General features: G+C 35.6%; 1 protein-coding gene across 2 annotated transcripts in view; it reads left to right on the plus strand.

The window, feature by feature from the left end:
- Cwc27 (CWC27 spliceosome associated cyclophilin) overlaps positions 1-20,176 on the plus strand; it is a 244,990-nt gene that overhangs the window by 199,256 nt on the left and 25,558 nt on the right. Inside the window, exons 12-13 of one of the 2 annotated variants that reach the window (XM_047556515.1) lie at positions 1,940-2,049; positions 5,576-5,679. In XM_047556515.1, coding sequence (XP_047412471.1) covers positions 1,940-2,049; positions 5,576-5,679 — 214 coding nt within the window. Of the gene's footprint in view, positions 1-1,939; positions 2,050-5,575; positions 5,680-20,176 lie in introns of those variants that run through there. The other variant, XR_007109165.1, reaches the window with a different exon arrangement.

Here is a 20,176-nt window from a genome sequence, read left to right on the forward strand (position 1 = left end):
GTGATAAGTGGTAAAAGGTACTGTGGAAGCTCAAAGGAGCAACATCCAAACCTAACTTTATGATTGGAATCAAAAAAGTCTCCCTGAATGAAATGACAGCCAAACTGACATCTAAAGAATGGGTAGGAATTAGCAAAGAAAATTAATTGGGAAATGAAGAGATGGAGTGTTTTTAGTATTCCTAAAAGAAGAAGCAGCAGGTGCAATGCCTCAGGCTCAAGAGAGCAGGATGAATTTAAAGAATAATATTTAGGAAACCAAATGAAACCATTTCAAAGAGAATGTGGCAAAGGAGTTGTGAGAGGTCAAACTGGAAAATAGAGTATTAACTGCTGCATTTGGAGATCCTAAAATGTTAAGGTGGTTGATCTTTATCCCAGGACAATGAAAATTCAAGTGTTATAGGATAAAGAAGATGTAATTCAAAATAAAAATATGAAAGTAATTTTAAAGCCTATTATAAGAATCACTTCATATATATACCAACATTGATAACATCCTCTCTTTACTAGTGGTTTCTAAGGATAGGTACCTCAGATATTATTTCTGCAATGGCTCTATTCATTAATGTGCTCAGCTTTTGTGTGTGTGTGTGTGTGTGTATACTCAGCTGTTAGTCTTGAAAGCAGAGTTGGACATACAGTACTTCAACGTACATGTAAAATTGTTTATAAAACAAATTATTCCTTTCAAGTTCTATCAAACCTATATTAAATTACCACAAAAAGACAATTTATTAGGTCATTCTCTGAACAAGATTTCTAATATATTGCACATTCGTAATGTTCTTCAAACTAAGTAACAATGCAGCAAATAACTAAGGCTTGAGTAGAAAGACAACAGTCTTCTTAATCACATCTGACTTGTCTTGATTTGTCAAAGGCAGGAAGTGATGGGTTCTTTGGGATTTATTTTGTTGTGTTTTAATTCGTTTTTGTTTTTAGCCATAATATTCACTAATATATAATATATAACAATAAACCATTGTAAATGTTACTTGTATTTTTTAAGGCAAAATTTTCCACAAATGTTTTAAAAAACTTCAGCTTTTTTTTTAACTTTATTTTATTTCATTTTGTATGTAGTGCTGAGGATCAAACCAGTGCCTCATGCATGCTATGCAAGTGCTCCGCCACTGAACCACAATCCCAGCCCTGTCCACATTTTTTAATGTGAAAATGTTAACTAATCTTCACATGTAATTATTGCAGGATCAAACCTATAGATTTATTTTCTAAATTCTAATTTAGTGAAAACTACTTTTGTCTACTTCTGTTATCTGTCCTGACTTATTTGTTAGATATATTTATTTTCTGTGTGCCATCAAGTTGAAGTTTGGTCATTGTTATTGGGGAATGAAATTGGCAAGTAATTGTGACATCAACCAATATTTGAAAGTTTCTGTCTTACAAGGCAGGAGAACAATGTAAGGTGAATTATTTTAAAAGTGAAGATAGGTGATTTTATAATCTTCTTAAATATGCCTGAGAAGAACAATTAAAATAGTATAAGATAGAATAAAGGCATTCACAAAATTGTTTAATAAATTAACACTAGTCACTTTCTAATGGAGGAAGTAGTTATAGACTGATGGAAGTTATTAGTATTGTTTTGAAATTAAATGGACTGTAATCCCAGTTTCTCTGGAGGCTGAGACAGGACAACCACAAGTTCAAAGCCAGCCTCAGCAAAAGTGAGGTGCTAAATAATTCATTGAGATCCTGTCTCTAATAAAATATAGAATAGGGCTGGGGATGTGGCGCAGTGGTTGAGTACCCCTGAATTCAATCCCTGGTGCCCCCCCAAAAAAGAAAAGAAATTAAATGGAGAAAAACCAAGCTCAAATTTAGACTTCCTCTTTAGTGATATGAGCATATACATTAATATAAATCCACAGAGCCTTTGTTTTACTTATTCTAATACTCTCCTACTATTTTAGAGGAAGAAGCCATTCCAGATGGTGCTGTTGCAGAATACAGAAGAGAAAAGCAAAAGTATGAAGCTTTGAGAAAGCAACAGGCAAAGAAGGGAACTTCCCGGGAAGACCAGGTAACCTTATAAAACCAAACTCCTGGGACTAGAGCTGTTTAGCTCAGTGGCAGAGTGTTTGCCTAGCATGTGTGAAGCACTGGATTCAGTCCTTAGCAATGCGGAGGGAAGGAAGGAAGGAAGGAAGGAAGGGAGGGAGGAAGGAAGGAGGGAAGGAAGACATGCTGTCCATCTATAACTGCAAAAATTTTTTTTAGAAATCCATACATATATTGTTTTCCAGTGTCACTAAATTGAGCCTATTTTGATTATATATTGGGGAAAGCAAGATCTCTTAAAATTAAAAAAAGATATATTTATATAGGATAGGGCTCAAAGGACCTGGGCTACTAATATAAGGATCCAAATTTTAGAGTTCTTTCCAGACATTTAAGTGAAAAAGCCTGAAAATTTGAAGTTTTAACCTGGTACTCCCATATGAAGTACAGGAACTTCATAGAGACACATATTTTCAGAAATTCAGGTAGACATAAATATTATGAAATGGAGAAGAGCTTATTACAATTGATGAAAGGATCTCTTCCAGCCCAGCATGTCACATGCCAGCTGCCCAACTCAACTTAAAATGGTAAACTGCCTAGAAATAAGGCATTTGATCCACAAGTTGATTTTTACTGTAATGAAACCCTGTTTATTGCAAGTAATCACTGAATCTTTAGGTAGCAGTATGAGGAAATTATCAGAAATCAGGGATGAGAAGAGACAGATCTAGCACAATAATTTGGGAGCGAGCTGCATACACCCTGCAATATTTGGCACTTGATAAAACAAATCTCTTCAGCAGCCCTTCATGTTGAAAAGGTAGGGGGCAGACCAAAATCAATTATTTTTGATGTTGCCATATATATACAAGGACATACCATTTTAGGCATAATAACTAAAACAGGCAAAATGAAAGTAAATTAAAAAGCCCAAGCCTATTTGTTTAAATTAATCTAAACAGAAACTGTATTATAAATGACACCTAATTACTAGTAAAGAAAGATTATGCATCAGTTCTTAGCATGAAAATAATCATAGGGAAAGTTTGACAAGAAGTTTGGTATAGGAAATTTTAATTACAGAGTACTAAGTTATATGCAGTTTTCAAAAGAAATGGAACATCAAATGAAATTAAGATGAAATGCATTATTAACTTGTTTTCATGGAGTCACAGTCTTTTGAATAATAATTGTAGTAACTATTCTTCCAAAGATGCTGAGTATCACTTATTTGTGCATTTTTTTCTCCCCGCCCCCAAAGCAACTAATTATTAAAAACCTATCATATACTAATAACCATATTTGGTGGTCAACAGGAAGACTCATTGCTGCCCTCTCTGAGCTGTTAGGGAAAAGAACAGGTTTAACAAGTAATACCGATAGAAGGGATTGAGCATTATATAAAGGGTAGATATAGGGAACAATGTAAATGTGTAACAGGAAGAACTAAACATGACCTAAGAATCTGGGAATGTCTCCCTGAGAAAATGACTTCTCAGCTGAGTTTTGAAGTTTAATAGAAGATGGAACCAAGTGAAGAAGAGACAAAAGGAAAAGTATGTGAAAAGTCTTTGTCCTCTTTGCAAAGAACTAAATGATATTAAATATGACTGTAATATAACCAAGAGAAGGAAAGAGATGAGTCTGAAGAGATAAGCAGGAGTCAGTTTTTAAAAGATATTTTTTATCCATACTAAGGATTTAGTTGATCCTAAGGACAGTGAGAAACCATTAACAGAAAGAAGTGACATGATCTATTTGCATTTGGGAAATGTCCATCCAACCTGGCAGCAGTGTGAAAAGTAAATGGGACTCAGGGCAGAACTGGAGGCACAGACACCAAATGGGAGATATGCACCAACAGAGTCTACCTAGATGGGGCACCTTCAAAATAACTTCTCCAAGTGAAAAGTTTCTGTGCTGAAGAGCCATACTGTAAATGGTTGGCAATTCATTCCTTTAGCAAAAGTCAGAAGACTGAATAATTCCCCATCTTATGCCAAACAGAAATGTCTCTTAAGTAGATGCTATACTCCCTATAATGTACCCCTGTATTTTCGTGATGTTTCTTTTCTGCCCAATGTCTTTTCTTGTTTTAGAATGCAGCCAGACAAAGTCTAGTCTTAAATATAGGAAAAGCTAAGAAAGGCCCAAAAGGATGTTTTGTGTTTGTCACAGTCCCCACTTTTGAGCCAGTGCCATTAGCACATTAATTGTCTCTAAAAACAAACTGTTGCTGGGAACAGTGATGCATGCCTGTAATCCTAGCTACTCAGGAGGCTGAGGCAGGAGGATTCCAAGTACAAGGTCAGCCTGGACAATTTAGCAAGACCCCGTCTCAAAAGAAAAAAGGCTAGGGATGTAGTTTAGTGGTAGAGTGGTTCTGGGTTCAATCTCAGTACCAACAGAAAGGAAAGGAGAGGAGGGATGGGAGGGGAGGGGAGAGCAGAGGGATGGAATTACAGGTGTGCACCACCCATGCCCAGCCTAGTCACATGTTTAACTAAATCAGTCACACATCTTTTTCCTTATGAAATGTGAGAATTTTAGTTCAAATTCACCATGCAAAAATCATTATTAAGCCCTTGATTTTTCAGACATGTAGTACTTTATGCCATTTCACAAGGATGTACTCTTCAAAAATATAGAATAGAAAACGTTTTACTAACCCATGTTCTCTGCTTAAATTCTACAGTAGGCTGGTAAGGTATAGCCAGCAGAAATGTGATTTTAAGATTGTCACCACCTGCTGCTTCTTGCCTATAAAGGGCATGGGAGCTAAACAAGAATTCAGAGTACTGTTCCTTTTTTCTCTCTTTCTTTTTTTTTTTTAACATATTCAACATGATACTCCTTCTTTCACTCAAAAATAGAGTGCAATGCTTTTTATGTGTATACTTTTAAATTATGGTATAATAGCATATTTATTGCTTTTTACCAAATGTATCTATTTTCCTGTTGATAGACATTGTTTTCATTTTTCCATTTATATGAATATTGCTGCATAAGCCATTTTCTCTGTTTCAGATTATTTTTCTAGAATATATTCCCAGGATTAGAATTACTGAATCAGAGAGGAAAATCAAATTCTGAAGTTTTGATACATGTCTATAGTTTTCTAAAACCCATCTTACAACAGCTAATAGGTTCATCCATTCCATTTTCCCAATATTGATATTTTTACATTTTTGGAGATTTATTAAATGAAAAATATATTTGTTCATGTTAAGTTGGTTTTGCTTCCACATATCTTACTGAATTACCTTCCTGTTTTTTTGGACATTAAAAACCTAACTATTAGTAAGCATATATTTTTTTAAATGAAAGTGTCTTCTACATAAGCAAATCTATTTTCCCAGAATTAGAAAATGGTGAACTATCTCTGAAGAAAAATGTCACCAAAAATCCAAACACAACAATGTCAAGGTTTATTAATATCATTGTTGCCACCTGAAGACAGTTATTTTCCTTTAAAAAGTAAACATTTTTATAAGTGCTTTATATCCAAGTAGGATATTTTCTTAGCAATCAAATTGTTATTTCAGACTCTTGCGCTGCTGAATCAGTTTAAATCTAAACTCACTCAAGCAATTGCTGAAACTCCTGAAAATGATATTTCCGAAACAGAAGTAGAAGATGATGAAGGATGGTAAGAGCTTTGATTTCTTTGTATTAACCATGAACAAACAGGCACAGAATAGAGACACCATGGAAACATTTCCACCATACCATCTTTTTTTTCATACCTTACCATCATATTATAGGGCTTCAGAACCCTTTTACTTCATTTCAGTTCAATATGAAGTGAAATATTTACTATAAAGCAAAGCATTTATTGAGTGCTTGGTGTGTTCTCAATATTGTGCTAGTCAGTTGAAAACGTGTAAGAAACATTGGACTCTACCCCTACCCTAAGTAACTTCTAAAATTGTAGAAAAGGTAAAACTCAAGTTAAACTAGGAAACAGCCTTAAAAACAGTAAATCAATATTTTTTTGCACTTTCCCACAAACATTTTAAAACTTAGTAATCTATTTCATAACCCTTCTAACTTCCTCTTCAAGTTTATGATCTAGAGGATCCTAGCAATACATACATAGTTAATCTTATTTATATCTTTGAATACTTTTCAGCTCTTAAAGACACTGATAAGAAACAAACTAATGACATGTGCGTGTCCTGTGCTTAGAACTTTATATTATGCTGGCAAAAAAGAAAAAAAAAAAAAAGAATAAGAATCATGTTTTCCCTTATCACAACCTCTGTCCTCAAGTTGACTTCACATGCAGTATATTAGGCCTCCCCACACCTAACAGCCTCCTCCTCCCACGACACCCTGGCTCAGGCATGTTGCTGCAGACAAGCCAGGGTATCCCCCACACTCACACTCATGACTCACCCTCTGGAGCCTCTGAACCATCACATGTACCATTAACCCAACCCAGAATCATGGCCTCAGAGTTCCCTGCCAAACAGCATCTCCTCTATTTCAAAACTGTTCAACACTCCCATCCTCCAGGAAACCAGTCAGCAAGATTTGTCAAGCACTCACAAATCTGGAGGGTGGAGGAAGGAGGGCTGGGACACACATTTAAAAAGACATAAAAACACTTATTAAGGAAACATTTAAACAAGTAAGACTCTGCAACTGCATAAAACTTTTAACCAAAAAGACTGAGAGGGTGATGACTTGAATGGAATGAGGACAACCTAACCTAGGACCCTGAAAGCACTTGTATATTTCTCAATCAGTGTATAGTTTCCATGCAATCTAGTTTATGATGCTAATTTTTTATAAAATCCTATACCTCTTGTGACAGCCTTATTTTATTTATATATTTGTTTATATTTAAATTCAAAGTTGCTTGAAGGTAGAACCTGGTTCCTTCCATAGTTCCATGCCAAAGACAAAGGTTCAGTGACCCATAGAGATAAATGCACATTTGCATAGAAGAACTTTCTCCTTTTTTATATGACTGGACAGGTTTAGTTTTATTTTGGATTCCTTGAATGTTTCAAAATATCTTTCAAATGTTTTGGGTTCAGCCACCACACACAAAAAAATGTTTTGCCAAGTCCTCTTCCCCTTATTTTTGAATCCATATGCATTTTTTAAGGAAATATGACCCATGTGTTTCTGATTCATTTACACTTAACTCATCAAGATGGTGTTTTGTAAGAACAGTTTGATGCCCAATAAGTTTTTTTAACCTTTTTATAAGCCATTTAAGCCTTTTTTTATTGAACAGGAAAGTCACCAACAAATTCAAACCCCAGAAGTTTCATTTGAAACTCATAACCCACAGGATTCAAGTTTATTTTCAACTTGGCAAGATCATTTTACTTCCCAAGGTTCTTCCTAGCCCCTTGGCTAAGTATTCTCTCATTTTGAATTCTTCATTATCTTCATATATCAATTATGTGTTTTTAAAAGTGCCATTCTTGTTTTTGGTGGGATTTGATCATACAATCAATGTTCCATCTAACAGCCTCATTAGAAAGTTAAACAAATGGGAAATCTTCACCAGATGGGGGAAAAAACAGTCACTGGTCAGGGATGTTGGCTAATTCTTCATTTGAAGGGAAAAAAATATGTCACGAAGAAGGGAGAAATAAGTTAAAAGAACCATTAGCAGGTCTTCAGGGGGTTCACTTCTGCTTTCTGTTGGAGTTGCCCAAACATAAAGTCAGATCTGTATACTATGCATCTCCAGAATAATTTTGGTATTTGTTTTATTTGACATCTAATAAAAATACCTTTAGTGTTCAAGGCTCTGTGCAGAATCACACAGAATATATAGGGACCTTATGTAACACCTTCTTATTGCAATGTGGACCATTGGACTTTTATAACCTTATAAGCCACAACATCATTTCTGTTCATAAATAAACCAGTTTAACTTTATCAGTTCTCTCGCAATTTAGATCTTCTTTCATAAAGTATATTCTACCCAGGAAAAGAGTCTTGTATTCAGAATGATTTATAGCAAATATTATGAGTGGATGGCATGAGCATGTGTGTTATGCATAAATTACATGGTTCCCAGACTATTTTGTAGGTCATGGTTGCCGTTTTTCTAAGAAGTAAGTCAGCCAGTGTGCTGTACTATACTGTCAGAGTCTGTTATCTGAGGTGAAATGATTGCTTCTAAGACATTTTTATGTGTCCGCATGAGTGGCCACACATTGAGGGATCATTTTCATTTTCTGTCAAGATAGAAACCATTACCAATTTGTTATGTTTTCTTTTACTTGGCAAACTATTCTATTTGCATTTTTGGCTGGGCTGCTGTATTGGCATGGTATACAACAGACATTTGGGTACCATTCAGCAGCATTCTACTTTTTATGCAAAAAAAATAAAGAAAAAAAAGGTGGGAGGGGGAGAGAAAGAAAAGAAATATGATTCTATTGTAAACAATGTGTATGGTGTTTGATAATTATTCCCAGATTTCACTGTCTAACAAGGCATTTAAAGAAGTGTTATAAGTAGATCTAAGCTAAAATGCATGTAGAAATTTTTCTCTCACAATTACTAGGATTCTTCCTTTGTCTAGATCTATATCACCAATATTTGGTGACCTTGAGGGCACCAGATTCTAGTTTAGCAGCCTTAGCAGTTTCTTTGCCACTGTATTCCTTAGTCCCACTGCATCAGATCCAAGCATGGATATTATAAAATTATTAGACACATGGCAGAAGGCATCAACCAAATCATATGAACATGTGAATGAAGCCCATATGCCAGTTTGGGTTTGGGAAGATAAAACTTGATGAGCTCAGAAAAAAAGTTTTGAGAGAGCTATAGCTAACAAGGCAGTGGAGAGACTTATAAAAAAGAAAACCACCTGCTCTTTACACAAAAAATTAAATCTATGAGAGTAGAATGAAATCTGTGGACATTAATAATTCAGTAATATGTTCTATTGAAAAATTCTTTCCAGATTATTAAGTCTAAAATTATCTAAAAACTTTACAAGTGTACATGATAAAATAATAAATCATATGATGATCTATCTGCATTCTCTTCTTTCTCTGCCTCTCTCTCCCCTCCACTGCCACATTCCTCTGTAGTATATATAGTGTTCAATATTATAAAAATTTGAAGAACCTTAACAAATGTATGGTTGCCTTAATTAAATATTTAATGATTATTATATAAGTAAAAAATATTCACTATAGAATTAAATTACAGGCCCTTTCAAAATAAATAAACAGAAATCACCCGTGATCTCAAATTCAAAGATAAATACTATTAATCTGTACATAACAACTTATACTAAATATGTAAACATGTTTATATTATAAATTTATACATGTATATGCACATACACATTTTAAGCAGAATTGGGATCAGATAGTACTACTACATTTATATTTATAACTTGTTTTTTTCCCTCAGCAATATATGGTGAATTCTCTTTATCATATATAATTCCATGATATAATCTTAATATATTATGTAGTATTTCTATTATATAATGAGCCACATATTTATTTGACCTCCTTGTTTTATATTTAGACTCTTTCCAGTTTTTAACATAATAAGCAATACCAAAGGGAGCCTCACTGTATCTATGTCATTGTCCATTTTCTCAGAATAAATTTCTAAAACTGGATTTTCTTAGTCAATGAGTATGCATGTTAGGCTTCTGCTAAATATTTTCAAATGGCTCTCCCAAGATGTCATTCCATTTATACTTCCAAGTAAATATCATTTAAGATTTGCCTTTAGGGCAGTTAGAATCTCAAAAATTAATTAAGGCTCTTTGCAGTACTTAATTAAAGAGAATGACATTTTAGAAGAAATGTTTTTTGTCTTTGTGAAAAAAAAATTAAGTGCACATACAGTGTGATTTGCTTCTGTTTTTAATAAAAATCATACACGTTTCAACATAGTTCTTCTTCTTAGAAGTTTCATTATCTCTGAGGAGTTTTATTCTTGATTTGAAAACCTCTCCAAGATAATCCTGAGTTTAGAACTTTTGAATCTGGACCTCCTTCCTCCTGCCACCCCCAGTTTTCTTATTACACCTTGGCCTATGTTAAAAATCAGTTTGGGGACTCCAAGATGGCAGACTAGAGGGTGACTGCATCTCCTGTCACTCCAGAACTCAGGATTCAAGAAGGGGAGGTATGAGAGACCTGGACCAATTCAGAGCCACTGGGTGAGTCTCTCCCACTGGGCGAAGCTCAGCCCGGGCAGCAGGCCTGGACAGTGGGCAGCGAGAGACTTCCCCGAGCAGCCAGGCTACCTGTCCATGAACAGCCAGGCTCCCTCCCGCGGCAGCCCTGGTCCACAGGCAGCTGCTCTGAACAGGCCCACCCAGTGAGAGGTTTCCGCTCACAGCCAGCCCCCACCCCCCAGACCCAGCAGCAGCTTTCTTCAGGAGCTCGGCATTATCAAGTTCCTCCAAGACGTCAGGCTACTGAAGGCTAGGAGGTGATATACTGGAAATCTACAGGGACACTATAAGCCAAGAGAGGAAATCTGCAATATTTCAGAGTCCCACTAATATCTGACCAATATGAGAAAACAAGGGAAGAAAATGTTCCAAACAAACCTAGATGCTATATCAATAAAACCCAATGACAGCATGGCAGAAGAAATGTCAGAAACGGAGTTCAGGGCTGGGGATATAGCTCAGTTGGTAGAGTGCTTGCCTCGCAAGCACAAGGCCATGGGTTCAAATCCCCAGCACCACAAAAAAAAAAAAAAAAAAAGAAACGGAGTTCAGAATGTACATAAGTAAAATGATCAGGGAAGCAAAGGAGGAGATGAAAGAGCAAATGCAGGCATTGAATGATGAGATGAAAGAGCAAATGCAGGCATTAAATGATCACAACAATCAATAGTTAAAAGAGCAAATAAGGGAACCAAAGATCATTTCAATAAGGAGTTAGAGATACTGAAAAAAAAACCAAACAAATCCTTGAAATGAAGGAAACAATAAACCAAATTAAAAACTCCACAGAAAGCATAACCAATAGGATAGAACACCTGGAAGATAGAACCTCAGACATTGAAGACAAAATATTTAATTTGGAAAACAAAGTTGACCAAACAGAGAAGATGGTATGAAATCATGAACAGAATCTACAAGAATTATGGGATATCATGAAAAGACCAAATTTAAGAATTATTGGGATTGAGGAAGGCACAGAGAAACAAACCAAAGGAATGAACAACCTATTCAATGAAATAATATCAGAAAATTTCCCAAATCTGAAGAATGAAATGGAAAATCAAGTACAACAGGCTTATAGAACCCCAAATATACAAAATTACAACAGACCCACACCAAGGCACTATATTATGAAAATACGTAACATACAAAATAAAGACAGAATATTAAAGGCTGCAAGAGAAAAAAATCAAATTACATTCGGGGGGAAACCAGTACAGATATCAGCAGATTTTTCAATACAGACCCTAAAAGCTAGAAGGACCTGGAACAACATTTTTCAAGCCCTGAAAGAAAATGGATGCCAACCAAGAATCTTATACCCAGCAAAACTTACCTTCAGATTTGACGATGAAATAAAATCATTCCATGATAAACAAAAGCTAAAAGAATTTACAAAAAGAAAGCCGGCATTACAGAACATTCTCAGCAAAACATTCCATGAGGAAGAGATGAAAAACAATGATGCAAATCAGCAAAGGGAGGAAATAGCCTAAAAGAATAGCCAAATAAAGGAGAAACCAAGTCGTGTTAAAAAATAAAAATGAGCCAAATGACTGGGAATACAAATCATATCTCAATAATAACCCTGAATGTTAATGGCCTGAACTCATCAATCAAAAGACATAGACTAGCAGATTGGATTAAAAAGAAAAATCCAACAATATGCTGCCTGCAAGAGACTCATCTCATAGAAAGAGATACCCACAGACTAAAGATAAAAGGATGGGAAAAAACATACCATGCACATGGACACAGCAAAAAAGCTGGAGTATCCATCCTCATTTCAGATAATGTGAACTTCAATCCAAAGGTACTCAGAAGGGATAAAGAAGAACATTTCATACTGCTTAAGGGAAGCATAAATCAGCAAGACATAACAATCATAAATATCTGTGCCCCAAACAGTGGCTCATCCATATACGTCAAACAAATCCTTCTCAATTCCAGAACTCAAATAGACCACAACACAATAATACTAGGTGATTTTAACACACCTCTCTCACCACTGGACAGATCTTCCAAACAAAAATTGAATAAATAAACCATAGATCTCAATAACTCAATCAATAATTTAGACTTAACAGACATATATAGAATATACCATCCACAAAGAGCAGATACACTTTCTTCTCTGCAGTACATGGATCCTTCTCTAAAATAGACCATATTTTATGCCATAAAGCTAATGTTAGCAAATACAAGAAGATAGAGATACTACCTTGTATTCTGTCAGATCGTAATGGATTGAAATTAGAAGTAAATGACAGAGTAAAAAACAGAAACTCCAACACCTGGAGATTAAATAATACGCGATTATATGATGAATGGATAACAGAAGACATCAGGAAGGAAATAAAAAAATTCTTAGAAGTAAACAAGAACAAAGACACATCATATCAAAATCTCTGGGACACTATGAAAGCAGTACTCAGAGGAAGATTTATTTCATGGAATGCATTCAATAAAGAAGAAAAAAATCAACAAATAAACGACTTAACACTACAGCTCAAAGCCCTAGAAAAAGAAGAACAGACCAACACCAAAAGTAGTAGAAGATAGGAAATAGTTAAAATCAGAGCTGAAATCAATGAAATTTAAACAAAAAAAAAGGAATCGAAAATATTAACAAAATAAATAGTTGGTTCTTTGAAAAAATAAACAAAATTGATAAACCCTTAGCCACACTAACGAAGAAAAGAGAGAAAACTCAAATTACTAAAATTCGGAATGAACAAGGAAATATCACTACAGACACAAGTGAAATACAAAACATAATTAGAAACTATTTTGAAAATCTATACTCCAACAAAACAGAAAATCTCGAAGACATCAACAGGTTTCTAGGGACATATGAATTACCTAAACTGAACCAGGAGGACATACACAATTTAAATAGATCAATTTCAAGTGATGAAATAGAAGAAGTCATCAAAAGCTTACCAACAAAGAAAAGTCCAGGACCAGATGGGTTCTCAGCCGAATTCTACAAAACCTTTAAAGAAGAGCTCATTCCAGTACTCCTCAAAGTATTTCAAGAAATAGAAGAGGAGGGAACCCTCCCAAACTCATTCTATGAAAACAATATCACCCTGATATCTAAACCAGATAGAGACACATCCAGGAAAGAAAATTTCAGACCAGTATCCTTAGTGAACATCAACACAAAAATTCTCAACAAAATTTTAGCAAATCACATACAAAAATATATTAAAAAGGTAGTGCACCACGATCAAGTGGGTTTTATCCCAGGGATGAAAGGTTGGTTCAACATCTGGAAATCAATAAATGTAATTCACCATATCAACAAACTTAAAGTCAAGAATCACATGATTATTTCGATAGATGCAGGAAAAGCATTTGATAAAATACAGCATCCTTTCATCCTCAAAACGCTAGAAAAAATAGGGATAGTGGGAACATTCCTTAACATTGTAAAGGCCATCTATGTTAAACCCATGGCCAATATCATTCTAAATGGTGAAAAACTGAAAGCCTTCCCCCTAAAAACTGGAACAAGGCAGGGATGCCCTCTTTCACCACTTCTATTCAACATTGTCCTCGAAACTCTATCCAGAGCAATTAGACCAAGGAAATTAAAGGGATATGAATAAGAAAAGAAGAACTCAAACTATCCCTATTTGCTGATGACATGATTATATATTTAGAGGAACCAGGAAATTCCACCAGAAAACTTTTAGAACTCATAAGTGAATTCAGTAAAGTAGCAGAATATAAGATCAATGCACATAAATCTAATGCATTTTTATACATAAAGGATGAATCTTCAGAAAGAGAAGTTAGGAAAACTACCCCATTCACAATAGCCTCGAAAAAAAATAAAATACTTGGGAATCAATCAAACAAAAGAGGTGAAAGACCTCTACAATGAGAACTACAGAACACTAAAGAAAGAAATTAAAGAAAACCTTAGAAGGTGGAAAGATCTACCATGTTCTTGGATAGGCAGAATTAATATTGTCAAAATGGCCATACTACCAAAAGTGCTATACAGATTCAATGGAATTCCAATTAAAATCCCAATGACATACCTCACAGAAATAGAGCAAGCAATCATGAAATTCATCTGGAAGAGTAAGAAACCCAGAATAGCTACAGCAATCCCTAGCAGGAAGAGTGAAGCAGGGGGTATCGCAATACCAGACCTTCAACTATACTACAAACCAATAGTAACAAAAATGGCGTGGTATTGGTACCAAAATAGACAGGTAGATCAATGGTACAGAATAGAGGACATGGACACAAACCCAAATAAATACAATTTTCTCATACTAGACAGACAAAGGTGCCAAAAATATGCAATGGAGAAAAGATAGCCTGTTTAACAAATGGTGCTGGGAAAACTGGAAATCCATATGCAGCTGAATGAAACTAAACCCCTATCTCTCACCCTGCACAAAACTCAACTCAAAATGAATCAAGGACCTTGAAATCAGACCAGAGACACTTCATCTTATAGAAGAAAAAGTATGTCCAAATCTTAAACATGTCAGCCTACGATCAGACTTCCTTAACAGGACTCCTATAGCATAAGAAATAAAAGCAAGAATCAATAAGTGGGATAGAGTCAAACTAAATAGCTTTCTCTCAGCAAAGGAAACTATCAGCAATGTGAAGAGAGAGCCTACAGAGTGGGAGAAAATCTTTGCCACTCATTCTTCAGATAGAGCACTAATTTCCACAATATATAAAGAACTCAAAAAACTCTACACCAAAAATACAAATAATCCAATCAACAAATGGGCTAAGGAAATGAACAGACACTTCACAGAAGATCTACAAGCAATCAACAGACATATGAAAAAATGTTCAACATCTTTAGTAATAAGAGTAATGCAAATCAAAACTACCCTAAGATTCCATCTTGCCCCAATTAGAATGGTGATTATCAAGAATACAAGCAACAATAGGTGTTGGCGAGGATGTGGAGAAAAAGGTACACTCATACATTACTGGTGGGGTTGCAAATTAGTGCAGCCACTCTGGAAAGCAGTGTGGAGACTCCAGTGTGGAGAAAGCTTGGAATGGACCCACCACTTGACCCAGCTATCCCACTCCTTGGCCTATACCCAAAGGACTTAAAATCAGCATACTACAGAGATGCAGCCACATCAATGTTCATAGCTGCTCAATTCACAATAGCCAGATTGTGGAACCAACCTAGATGTCCTTCAATTGATGAATGGATAAAGAAACTGTGGTACATGTATACAATGGAATATTACTCAGCCATAAAGAATAATAAAATTATGGCATTTGTAGGCAAATGGATGAAATTGGAGAATATCATGCTAAGTGAGATAAGCCAATCTCAAAAAACCAAAGGACAAATGATCTTGCTGATAAGCAGATGATGACACATAATGGGGATGGGAGGGGGCAAGAATGGAGGAAGGAGGGACTGTATAGAGGCAAAAGAGGTGGGGGGGGATAACAGAATGAATCAAACACCCTTACTGTATGTAAATGTATGATTACACAAATGGTATGCCTTTACTCCATATACAAACAGAGAAACAACATGTATCCCATTTGTTTACAATGAAAATAAATTTTTAAAAAATCGGTTTGCTTCTGCTAGAGATTAAAATTTTGAGAAACAAAATTTTGCTTCAAGAAATCGTAAAACCTTCCTCCGGAGCTAGCATGGTGCAGAAATGACAAATACCAGTTGTCTTGAGCACAGAAACAACAATGCAGATAATTTTTTTTAATTATTGACCTTTAGATCCCTGCTAGTCAGACCTCATTATGAGATGCCATTAGGGTCATAGCTTCATCTCGTTTCTTTATGATTCATATAATTTTATATATCCTTTAAGAAAGCTTTTACCATCTCCAGGGTTATAAAGACAGCAACTGTATTTTCTTCTGAACAATTTTAAAGAAAGGTTATGTAAGTTTTTTTATTTCTTTGTACATTTTCATCATGTTTATTACCAGACACTGTACATTTCTGATGCTGTTGTGAGCTGTTTTTTCTAGTACATTTTCTAGTTGGTTTCTTCTGGGACCCAAGAAAGCTACTGAACTTCTTGTATATGGACAGTGTTTTGAATCCCCTCCTTAATCCTAACAGTTTCTTGGGTAATCCTCTGAATCCTTTTTTGTCCTTCCCTAGAAGTTGTTGCCATGCCCTGTACTGTTAAACCCGTTCCTTCTTTCCCTAGTAATTTTCCTTTATTAGTTGAATCTTACTTCATTAGTTGTGTGTTTCTCTCTCTCTCTCTCTCTCTCTCTCTCTCTCTCTCTCTCTCTCTCTCTCTCTCTCTCTCTCGCAAGCGCATGCACACTTAAAGTTGCCTTCTCTTTCTCCTATATCTTTCTCCCCTTCCTTGACTTCCCATCATTATTTAAACATGCTTGTACATGCTTGTATATTTTTCTCCCACCAAAAAAACAAGAATTACCTCTTCCTCTTCTTTCTCTTCCTAATCTTATGGGCAAAATGGTTCACTATTGTCTTCCCCCACTGTCTCTACCCAACTTGATTCATCTGATTCATAGCACAGTACTGCTCCAGCAGAACTCCTGCCAATGTTATGAACATCCTTTTCATTTAAAATCCACAGGAGGCTTCCCACACCAGAGATATAGTTCAGTGTAGAGATCATATTGGTCCCTCCTCCTTAGAATTTTCTCTTCCTTTGACTTATGTAAAAGCAACGTGTCCTGATTTTTCCCCCATCTCTTTAGCCATGTCTTTCTATCATTAAATGCTCTTCTCTTCCCACTCCTTTAATGTCAGGGTTCCTCTCTTCTTCTGGAACCTCATGCTTCTTCCTTTGGTGATCTCGCCCGCTCAACCCTCACTGAGTGAATGACCTAGTCCATATAATTATCTACTCACTTTGGTTCCTACCAAATCTCCATACAGACTTCTTTTCTAAACCGTACAGCCAAATATTAAACTTTCTGCTAAGCATTCCTGTGTGGATATATCCTAAGCAAATAAATAAACACAACATGCACATATCTGCATCTATCAGCCCTTAACTTGCTCCTCCTGACTTCTCTTTAAAAATGTACCACATTTCATCAAGTTACCCAAACCAAACAGCTATTTATCGTCTTTCTTCTTCTCTCATTTTGCTGTATCTCATTTGTCACTTAATATTATGATTATATCTTCTGTTTTTACCCAGATTCATCCATTCTTTGCCATCTGCACTGCTGCCACCTTAGTTTAAGCCACCATTATCTCTTGTCTGAATAACTACACTTCTTAGCTGATCTCCGTGCAGTCACACTCCTCTTTAGTCTGTTCATTATAGTGCAACCATGTTGACTTCTCATTCACAGGTTGGATCTTACTAGTCCTTCTTTAGACCCTTTCCTTAATTTCCCTTACCTTCAAGATAAACTATTCCTTTTAGCCTGGTTTACAAGACCCTCCAAAATCAGACCTCTGCTTACCTGTCTTCCCTTGTCTCTCTTATCAGGGTTATCAAGGTACCTATATTTTCACAAACCGATCATATTCTCTTCTCCTCTGGGTCCTGCATATTTGTCTCCTCTACTTAGAAAGCCTCACTATCCTTTTCCTCCTTCCTCTTCTTTGCTTCACCTTCCTGGCACTTTTTCTTGGAGTCGTAGCTTTGATGTCACCTTTGTTCCATTTGTTAAAAAGTCTGTCTTTTCTCTAGTGAAGCATCTTTGCAACTTTATCAAATATAGTCAGTTCATGTATTTTTGTGGGTCTTTCTCCTGAGCTCTCTATTCCGTTCCATCAATCTATGTGTTTATCCTTTCACCAATACCACATTAGCTTGATTACTTCAGCTTCATGGTAAGTTTTGAAATCAGGTAGTATGATTCCTGAAAACTTATCCTGTTTTTCAGAATTGCTTTGGTTATTCTAGTTCTTTTGCCTTTCAGTATTAATTTTAGAATCAGTTTGTCTACTGACAAAAAAATAAATAAATAAAACTGCTAGGATTTTTTTTGAATTTCATTAAGTTTATTGATCAGTCTGAAAATAATTAACATCATTTCTATGTTGAGCTTTTTAAACTATGTTGAATTTTAGACCCTTATTTTCCCACAGAACCTTAGATTCTGTTAATTTTCTTCAATTACTTTTCTTTCAATTCACATTGGACAGTTTCTAATAATCTGCCTTCAGGTTCACTAATTTCTTCCTCTGTCACCTTTATTTTGCTACTGGGACCATCCTGTAGGTTTTCAATTTTGATTTAATTGTATTTTCCAGTTCCAAAACTTCTGTTTGTATCTATTTTTATGTTGAGGCTTTCTATTTTTCCTCCTATTCCAAGAGTGTTTGCCCTTACTTCTTGGAATATTTTTACAATAACTGTTTTAAAGCATTTATCAAATAATTACAGTGTCCAACTCTGTGTTAGTGTCTGTTCATTGTCTTTTCCCATACAGATTGAGATTTTCATAGTTCCTTGTATGCTGAGTAATTTTTTATTGCATCCTAACTATGTTGACCCATGTCTGGGTCTTACATAAATTTCTACGATGAACATTAATATTTTGTGACAGTAGACAATTCTTTCAGGTTCAGTCCACAAGTTCTAATCCTGCTTTTAGTGAGATTTGATTTCAGTGTCAGTTTTTAATCCCTTTGCATTGCTATTTTGTATCTATCTTGCATAGGAACCACTGCAAGTCTGGGATATGGCTCTTGGGCTATCCCTTATTTAAGTTCTCCAAGTTTTGGCATGCAGTTTAGAATTAGAACTGACTTTATGTGGTCTCTTCTTCACAGTATCCTCAATATCTTCCACTATCCTGTGCCTCCCCTTTTCCACCCTCCAGCAAGAAATTTGGAGTGTTAGTTACACCATTCCACTGTGCACTTCCTGAACTGAACCCACATCCTTAGCTAAGCTGTCGTAGGAAATTCAGAGTGAAAAAAGCAACAATTTTATCCCACCCTCTTGGGGCCTCAAAGTTGTTTACCTTGTTGTCATTAGAAAATTCAGATGGTACTGGATTCTTAGGATGAATAATATGTTTTCTTTTTAAAAAATTTATCTTGGGCTGGGGAGATAGCTCAGTTGGTAGAGTGCTTGCCTTGTAAGCACAAGGCCCTGGGTTCGATCTCCAGCACTGCAAAAAAAAAAAATTTATCTTAATAGTTGGCTCTAAATTGATCTTACTAAGAATAATGTATTTCTTGGGAAGAATATCAACCTCACATGTTGAAAAGCAGTACCTTAGGAGCATCCTCAGATCACAAAAGATAATCACCAAACTGCTGTGCTCAAGAGACTACAGGGAGCTGGTCAGTGTCGAAAGGTGCCATGCCTTATGTGATCTACCAGGACCTCTTAAAGACCTTCAGTGAAATTATGTTTATGTGAATGGTATTTACTTGAAATTCAGGAAAGTTGTGAAACAAATTCTTTTGACACAGTGTAGGCCATAAAAACCTACAGTACAAGAGGCAAAGGAAGCCTGAAGATCTTAAGACATACTGACAATTAGCAGAAATCTCTGAAGGGATTTGTATTTCTGTGGGCTGTGGAGGGGTTCAGAGGGCCCAGCTGAGAGCTGGCTCATAGGATGATATCTAACGCCTTAAATCAAATTAATAAAATGTATTTGGCTCAGTTAATTTGAACAAAGCAATACTTGTAGTTCATGGAGTCAAAAAGAGATTGTATTTTTTTATAAAGGCTTGTTAATAATCTCTAAAGAAGTTATCTTTTATTCACTAGTTACAAAGCACCCCCCCTTGTTCTTCTTACCAAGACTAGAGAACCCCTTAGCATTAGAATTTCAGCTAAATGATTGGCAAATCACATGCTCATTCATCAACTTATGGCGAGTAATCTTTTCAGTAGTTACTGTAATTATGCTTTATGTATCCTTTCTTGGAGGTCTAGAATTTGTGTTTAGATGCTATCCTTATCTCAGAATTTCTCTCTAATTTCTAGCCCAAAGGTAAATTTTACTCTTGTCTTTCATT

This window comes from Sciurus carolinensis, chromosome 6 (genome assembly GCF_902686445.1).
Source record: "Sciurus carolinensis chromosome 6, mSciCar1.2, whole genome shotgun sequence".
NCBI classification, from domain to species: Eukaryota; Metazoa; Chordata; class Mammalia; order Rodentia; family Sciuridae; genus Sciurus; species Sciurus carolinensis.